Source organism: Etheostoma spectabile, chromosome 19 (genome assembly GCF_008692095.1).
Source record: "Etheostoma spectabile isolate EspeVRDwgs_2016 chromosome 19, UIUC_Espe_1.0, whole genome shotgun sequence".
Taxonomy (NCBI): domain Eukaryota; kingdom Metazoa; phylum Chordata; class Actinopteri; order Perciformes; family Percidae; genus Etheostoma; species Etheostoma spectabile.
The window spans coordinates 2,781,922-2,790,749 of NC_045751.1; the positions used below are offsets into that span (position 1 = coordinate 2,781,922).

At 40.0% G+C, this 8,828-nt stretch overlaps 1 protein-coding gene across 1 annotated transcript in view; it reads left to right on the top strand.

Annotated features, from left to right (window-relative positions):
* The window catches only part of LOC116707102 (adhesion G protein-coupled receptor L3), a gene marked incomplete in the record, with an annotated part of 258,534 nt that overhangs the window by 91,415 nt on the left and 158,291 nt on the right, over window positions 1–8,828 (top strand). The window contains 1 exon segment of the mRNA XM_032544265.1: window positions 4,466–4,679. Within this exon segment, the coding sequence (XP_032400156.1) occupies window positions 4,466–4,679 (214 nt within the window).

The following is an 8,828-nucleotide window of genomic DNA, read 5'->3' on the forward strand; positions in this document are numbered from 1 at the left end:
CCACTGAAAATATCGCAATACTATGCTGTATTGATTTTTTTCCCCATTGCTATGAGTTAGTGGTACTAATGATGACTTTTAAAAGTCGCTGTTACTCTGCTACGTCTGCACGTCGATGGCCGGTGGTGTAGGAGAAGGTAATGTGTCAGTGACCCAAAATAAACTTTTTAAAAGCAACATTTCTCCCTTCTTACTACCAAAACTCCAAAGCGTCTCTCCCCCTCAGAGAGGTTTTTAAATGTTCTGCGGGGGAGCGACATTATCCAAATGACCATTTTTCTCTCTGACCTTTCTGTTGCCCTTTTCGGTGAGTAATTGATATTTTGAAATATTCATTTGTGAGTTATGTCATTTGCGAGCATTGTGAATAAATACACTGCTCTGTGGTGTGAAGGTAATGGAAGTATCCAGCGTGACCCTTACAGTTTGCTTTCCCCAAAGTACTACTTCTTTTTTTTTTTTTTTCCCATATTCCGCAGTGCACTTGTCAGTGGAATTATCTAGGGAGAATCTGCAGTGGAGAAAAAAGAGATACACTCTGCATATGAATGCTCTTCTAAAGTATAAGCTGGAATGGAGGGGAAGAAAGATAAAGTGAAAAGAACATAGACCTAAGATAAGAGGGGGGACTTTGTTTAAGACCTTTTTGATTTTGGATAGATGATGTGTACAGGTAGAGGGTGATACGTGCGAGTGGGGCAGGATGCTGGCTCTGGCACCCGAGGAATATGAGCCCTATCAATCACCGCCTCCGGGCACAAATGTAATTACCCTACAGTTGTTGACTAGGCGGGTAATCCGAGACACCACTGGCATTCATTTACTTGCCTGCATTAGGGGATTGCTGGTGCCCATGTTAACGGTGTCAGTCTCGTTTTTTTTAATGCTGCTTTTTTCGGAGGCTGGAATGAATTGCTTTACCAGGTTACAAGGCGTAGAAGAATTATTGATAGAGAGAAATAGTATAGATCAAATTAGTCAAGATTCATAGTAAAAGGTTGTATGATAGAAATGAATTTGCATAGATTTTTCTGTTTTTTATACACTTTGGATGGCATTTCTGAAAATAGAACCCGCACACAATAGAAGATCAATAATCAAAGAAAGACTGATCTTTTTGTCATTCACAGTCAATTACTCTTTTGTCATTCATCTAAAGGCACCTGCCTAAGTCAACCTATGTTATCCTTTTTCTCTGCGGTTGACACTTTCAAAGAAGTTTGGTGTGATCCTGCCAATACTTCTCAGGGGGCGGAATAAATCTTCCCATTAAGAGGAAGATAATTGATGGCTTTCATCACCAGAATGAATACAATTATGCCAATTTGTGGTGTTTTTCATTGCGAGTGCGCTTTTTGCTGTGTTGGGATCCAAATGATTTCTGACACGATAATGAGGGCCTTATTTTGTTGTTTGCCCTTACCGTGTGTCTTTGTGTCTTTTCTCTCGTGATTTTGGTTTATTTTTAGGGAAAGATTAGCAGTGGTACCAGGATGTCATTTGAAGAAGTGGGAATGGCAGGGATTGTATAGCCTAAAACAGAAAAATTGCAGACTGAAAACCCAAAACCACGAGCTGTGGGATGGTAAAATAGGAGGTGGAGAGTTGAGGAAATATCATCTACGTGATTCTATTCCAAATAGAGTAAATCATGTCGATAATGATGCACCTAAGATTTGTTGTTAACCATGGATGTGTCTCATTCCGCATTACTTCTGTCAGTACACTGCTAATGTGCACTGACCACCTACTGCCATAGTGCCCACTTTCAATGGTTAGTATTGTCCCAAAATTATGGGATGGCTCGGCTCGTCGCCTCTCAAAATCAGACAACAAGCTATTTAATTGACCTTTGTCAATAAAAAAAAAAAAGATTTAGCATCTGTATGGCCTATTTCTTGCTTAAAATGTTTTCAGAAACACATTTCGGTAAACTATTTTCGTAAAATTCGAGATTGTATTCCGACTGGCCGCCATTTAAGCTTGGTTGTGAAATCTGGGAGAAGCCAGACCCATATGACGCGTTCGTCCAATCAGCTGCCGGTCGACGTCCCTGGCACCTCCCCTTTCCGTTTAGTAGTCAAGATGGCGCAGGGTTAGTGCGCGTAGGGTCCAATGTTCCATACTTAACTTTTAAGACCATTTTTAGGGGGACATCCGGGTACTTTTACTGCACTGACTTTTTGCGTTATCTACACTATATTCTTAAAACTAAGTGTTTGAAGTGTGCAAGTAGGAGGTTTGAGACACAGCCCATGACTGCCCAATCTAACTTGGATAATATTTAAATTCCATCTGAGTCAAAACGATAAAAAAACTTAAATGTAACCTCTTTTGGAAAATAGCCATTATTACCGGTTCCAGAGGAAACAAGCAATTTTTACCATCACCTGAATGACTGCCATGTCATATATAAATGGACTGCATTTAAATAGTGTTTTCTAGACTTAACAACTACAAAAATCACTTCACACACATACATGAAGCAGTCACACACATTCATACTCTGGTGGCAGAGGCCGCCATACAAGGTTCCAGCTGATTGTCAGATAAACATTCACACACATATTTACACCCCAAATGCAGCATCGGTAAGAATTCTGTGTTCAGTGTCTTACCTAAGGACACTTAGGGCATGCATCATCATTATATTATACATCATTATATAATTTAATGAATGCATTGCTGAGAAAAGAGTAACAATTTCACACTTTACCAACACACAGACAGGCCGTGTCATACCATCAGATGGAACGAAATGATTGACGCCATCAATTTGCTTTTGAAATCTATTTGTAATATGTGCGACTAAATCATTTCAAGGTCCACTTACTACAGTAGTGGTTGTGTTTTGGATAACAATTGGTCATTCCATTGAAGTGTGGTTGAAAGCTCAGAATAAAAGCTAGTAAGTGGAGCTACAGCTGATATTATTCTGTCACACTGAATTTAGAGAGGGAGAGGGGGAGAGAGACCTTGAGAATCACAACGTGAAGACATAGTTTCATTTATTGTTACCAAGGTAAATGTGACAATTCATCATGATATTGCTTTCAGGTGATATTGCCTTTTTTCACATGTGTGCCTTTTGTCAGGTTGTCTTCCCTGGTGAATAGGGCTGGGTATCCTTCAAAAATATTCAGTAACGATACCAGTACCGTGACTTGGACACTGGTTCCGAAACAATACTTTTTTAAGATATCAATTTTATGAAACCAAAAAGAAACTACGACACAGATCTTTTTATTTATTTCCCAGCTCCTACAACAGTACGTGAGCCCGGTCTCTGTGCGTAACCTACAGTGTTGTCCTGCATGCCTCTGCGACGTGTAATGTTAGACAGCCAATCAAAATCATTTAAGATCTCGGTATAAGCTTGCCGCGTGCTTATTGGCTCACTTACGCTGATGAGATTCACTCTTTAGGTATTGAAATTTGCCATTGAATGACGAGGCATTTTTTGATACTCGGAACTTTGAAGGCAATTCGGTCGGTGCCTGAAATGTTTTGAATTGACTGCACGTAATCTAGCATTGGCTCCTGCAGCTCAGCCGCTTGTCTGAAAGGATGTTTATAAAAAAAAATCTATAACTGTCACAGTGCTCCTACTCAGGCCAATGTTTACGTTTCTTGCTCATTTTTTATTCTCGCTGTAAACACAGAATTCCTCCAGTCTGTTGTGCACATGCTTGCGTGAGCCTCCACAGACGTGTGTGTGTGTGTGTGTGTGTGTGTGTGTGTGTGTGTGTGTGTGTCAAGGAGAATGGAAGTGGCCTCACTCGTCCTCCTGGCCATTTTGGCTTTGCAGAAAACTGCCAAATCAGCTTTGGCTTGAGGCAATGAGCACCTTTTGACCCACTGCCTCCTCCCACTGTGTGCTTAAATGGAGTGCATTGTATCACCTTAAAAAGACAAAGAATGAAGCACCTTATGATTTATAGATTCTAGTCTGGACGGAAATTTACAGGATACACACTTTGCTCTGGTTTCTTTGTGTCTGTGTTCCTGTCTGTCTCTAATTTCTCAGTCGAATGCCCGTGTAATGAATGTTTTTTTTTCTCACGGCTAAATTCAAACACCGTGTCTATATCCTTATGTTTGGTCTGTGTCAATCTCACATTCTCTCATTCCACAACTCCTGGCCTCTCAAGGGCCCCTGTGGTATTGCTCATCCTCCCACTCCAAACAACCAGTGTCCTGTCCGCCCACACTCACTAGACCGGGGTGGACAACCTTGTCTCATGTGTCTCAGTGTCAGACCTTTTGATTGTTGATCCTCCCCTCTGTTATCATATTTTCCTGTAGGAATATACATATATTTCTGTTTTTATTCTAGTCTCCGCCAAGCCTCACTCCAGGATGAAGTTGTTTTCACTCTTAAATCATATAACCAAAGTAATAAAAGGAAGATTCTGAATAACTCATACTTGCGTTCCGTTCCGTTCTTTTTTTCACCCTTGTGCAGCCTTCAGTCGAGCACCCATCCCCATGGCGGTGGTGAGGAGGGAGCTGTCGTGCGAGAGCTATCCCATCGAGCTGCGCTGCCCGGGCACAGACGTCATCATGATCGAGAGCGCCAACTACGGCCGCACCGATGACAAGATCTGTGACGCAGACCCAGCACAGATGGAGAACACGCGGTGTTACCTGCCAGATGCGTACAAGATCATGTCACAAAGGTAAGACACAATTGCATTCATTAGTTTGACAGATTTGTATGAATTTTGGTAAATGGTCTTAACCTGGCCAATGTTGAATTCAGGGACAGAAGGCTGCAATTGTACGTAACCAACACTGTGTTCTTGTTGAATACAAATATTGATCGTCCATTGGCTAGAGCTATGGCATGCCCACTATGTAAGTAGCCCACCAACAATGTTAATGGAACATCTTCTAAATTGTTAAGTCAAGGTATCCATGCCCCCTTAGTCTTAAAAGGTTTCACTTTTTTTCCTTTTAAATTTAAGGCCATAAAAATAACTATTGTTTATTGTGAAAAGTTGTTCAATTTTAAGACAATTCTGCATGGATTTAATGTTTCCTTTACAGTTGTTCTTCTGTCTAGACCCGAGTCCAGTTTTTTTCCTTTTAATGAGAAATGTGAGAGTATGTTTGGCCCGGTTCTCTAGACTACTTGTTTTTTGCAATTTTTGCTGAAGATAACAGGATTTAGGAAGTAAACAAATCATTTATCAATATTGTTAAACTAAAGACAACTCCCAAGTTCTTTAGGGAAGAAGCAAAGTCGTTTTATCTCTATTTGGTATCTGATGGAATCTGGACAGTACATCATAGTTATTTATGTCCTAGCACAAGTGATAAGGAGAATACAAATTTCAGTTTGACTTTGGTATACAGTGTATCTAGGGTTTGACTCGTTATGATTTAAAATATATTTTCTTTTATTCTGTCAACCTTTTACAGTTAGGGTAAAGCTCTTCAAAATTTAGTCATTTCAGTGCTCTATAGATTACGACAATAAATGACAATAATAAAAAGAACCTGTTTATAGTCCCCATTCAGACCAATGATACATAAATATTTGCATGCATGAATATGTACACACACAAAGCCACACTTACAGTCTTTAAAATGTAATTGGCTTAATCCTTAGTTAAGATTCTACAATTCACTCCTGAGGTTGGCTAAAATGGATGTGAATGCGGCTCTCCTCGAGACTTGTTCATGAAACAACTTGTGCAATAAATATGAGGACTGGCCCCCTTAGCAAAAACCATGTATATACAGTAAATTGGTTAAATGAATAGAACAACCCTCCTCTGGGAAGGTGTGTGGTGTAGCAACGCATCCCTGTTACGGATTAATTGGCTCAAGAATCCCAGTAAACCTTACCTACCTGGCGTCTAATCTATATCAGTCATACATTTGCTCCGACACAAATCAATGTTCATTTGAAATGACATGAGTACGTTATTTGGCAAAATAAAAAAGATGCGCTCGATGTGAGACTTGTCAGATTTATGAGGCGGTTGTGAACAAACCAGGACCTGGAGACCTATTTGTTAGGTCAGACACAGTGTAGTCTCACCCCGCTTTGGTTTTTGCAGTATAATGGATTGCTAACATTAAGGTAATATATACAGAAGTTTCAGGGTTTTAACCAAGTCGAGAAACTATAGAGCTCCAGACAGGTTTGGAGTGAACATATGTATGGTCCATCTTAGCTATTTGTTGACTTATTGCAGCACTTAGAAAGGATGGACTTTATCTAAATTGCTACTCTGTGTTAACGTTTGTCTACCGCTTTTTATTTCCGAAGCTTTAGTTTCACATTGGACAGACCCTTTTGAGAATACTAATGGACCTTTGGGCTTTTTCTGTTAACAATTGCTCTTAGCTTTTTTAGGTTGGTTCCATACATAAAGTTCAGATAAGCCGCTGTGTGAAAAGCAGCTGATTGTAAAAAGTGGTAGTTTGAAACTTATTGTCAGATAATTGATGCACCCGGTGGCTCCCTTGTTCGCCGGCCGCCCACTCAGACTAAAAATCCCTGCAGGGAGGAATCAATGGGTCCTGCTACTGTCAACAACACAAAACTAACATGAAGTACCAGGGAAAAGCAAGTCTTTTTAGCATCTTGTTGCTACCAGGCGTTTCAATGACGCTAAAAGGTAAATACAACCCACAATTCAGAGCCAGAGCACTTTGTCTTGGGAGAGGAAGTTGCAAAGTGGATAAAAGGTGTGGGTGGTATGAATTGAGAATGGGTGGTGAAGGGAGGGTGCCAAAGCAGGGATGGGGTGAGAGGATTCAATGATATTTGTGGCTGTAGCAACGCAGCTACACATTAGCATGCGGAGGTTAGCACAACAAGCGAACGCCACCCCCGACTATTTCATTGTAGAGCTGTCAGAGCCGTTGCTAGGCACCCGCGGCTGAGCTCATTAGGGTTAAAAAGAAAACGAGAGTGAAACAGAAACAAACAATTGGAACAGAGAAAGTCTTCCCCGACTTGTGGTCAGGCTGAGGTTGCAGCCAGGGCCTGAAGATTTGACTTTAGATGCATTCTGTATGATTTCAGCAAGGACCATGTGATAAATGAAAGAATAAACTGCAAAACAATTTCCCATTTGGATGTTGCAGGTTATTTACAGTGTTGCTTTCTCTTTTAAAATTACATTGAATGTGCTTTGATGAGATTTGTAGCCTGTGAGCACAAGATTTTGTAAATCTTAAATGTATTAGCACAGATATGCATTTCTGTGGTAGCTTGTCTACTTTATAATCTAGATAAGGAGTAGATATCAGCAAAGATGCAAGGGCACTCTTTCATTAATATTTTAGCTTGAGTGTCCTCTCCCGTCTCGTTCTTTCCTGTCTCCTTTCCCCCCCTCTATTGATCATGCAGTATGTGTACATGCACACTATAACCCAATCACTGGAAACAACCCAAACAGTGGAACAGTGTGATTAAAGCATTTACATGGTTCGCAGTAACCCAATGAGTTGTTTGATTACTGGGCTAATGTCTTAAATTATGTGTTGTGCACTACTACAGAATACAGAAAGAAGTCAGAAAATGGATGGATTCGTTAATAGTTTTTTGGGTGGTGAATCTGCATTAATACTGTTAACTGTTTGTATATTGGCACTATAGCTTGAATCCATACTGTATTTTTAAGGCAGATTCAAACATTGTTATTTGAAAGCAGCAGGAAAAACAAATATTCACAAATGTCGCCTGATATCTATTATTGTCATATAATCACATACCATAAAGATACAGTTTTGATACGGATCCCTTAAATAATTTTTTGTAGCAACAACAGTATATACACTGAAAAAGACGCTTTAAAGTTAGAAAAGAAAGTTGTCAATGCAATCTGGCGAACAAATTATGTGATGCCAACAATGTGTTATTATAGGCAGACATTTAAACATACAAATAAATAATAAATATAATTTAGTATAAGCTTATGTTGACCAATATTCTCAGCTCAGTAGATTTACCAGCCAGGCTCTAACCAACACAATGCTTTGCATCTGATTTACTGTGACGTCTCTGGCGAGTGTTCAAAATCCAAACGTCCTCTGTAATAGTTTCATAAAGACACACACTGTGGAAAGTTCAGGTAGCCAGAGTGATGCAATCTGCAAGGCATGTTGTAATATATAAAACACGCTTAATATGAATGGAACTCAAGTTGTGCTGCTCAGGGGGTTGACCTTCTCACAGCAAGGTGGTGACAATGTGATATTCTAATAATTTGTTTTAAATGAAGCTACGTCCACCCCGTCTGTAAATGATCTCCCTCTCTAAGACAATTACAGGCTGTGTCCCATTTTAATACTACACGCTAATTCAAAGCAGGTTTGTGAGTATGTGGTGTCTTTGCACTGTTTTTTTTTTTTTTATTGTCCCTCACTACAATTCACTAAGGGAATGGAGGTGTTACTCACAGCGCTGACACAAACAAATAAATACATTGCTAATTGTGGTGAAACCAGCTCCTGGGAAGATCTTAGAAAACAAGTGGGTAAAGTGTTCCTATTAAGCTTTTGGGCTTTTTCCTTTCCTTTATTGTGTTATATACGTTTTTGTGCATGTAATAGTTTTCCAATGTGAAAAAGCACCAAGTCCACCCCTAAAGTACTTACCATTTTCCAGAGAAAACACTGTTCACCAACTGCTCTAAACAGCTCTATTGTAGTCCAGCCTTTAGTTCTGAGATGAACGTCACATGTTATAATGCTCGCCTAGCTGCTAGCATGGCACGCCCTCATACTTTGCTTCTGACTGGCTAGTAGTCCTTACTTACAGTAGGTACTGACAGGGCACGCCCTCATACTCTGCTCCTGACTGGCTA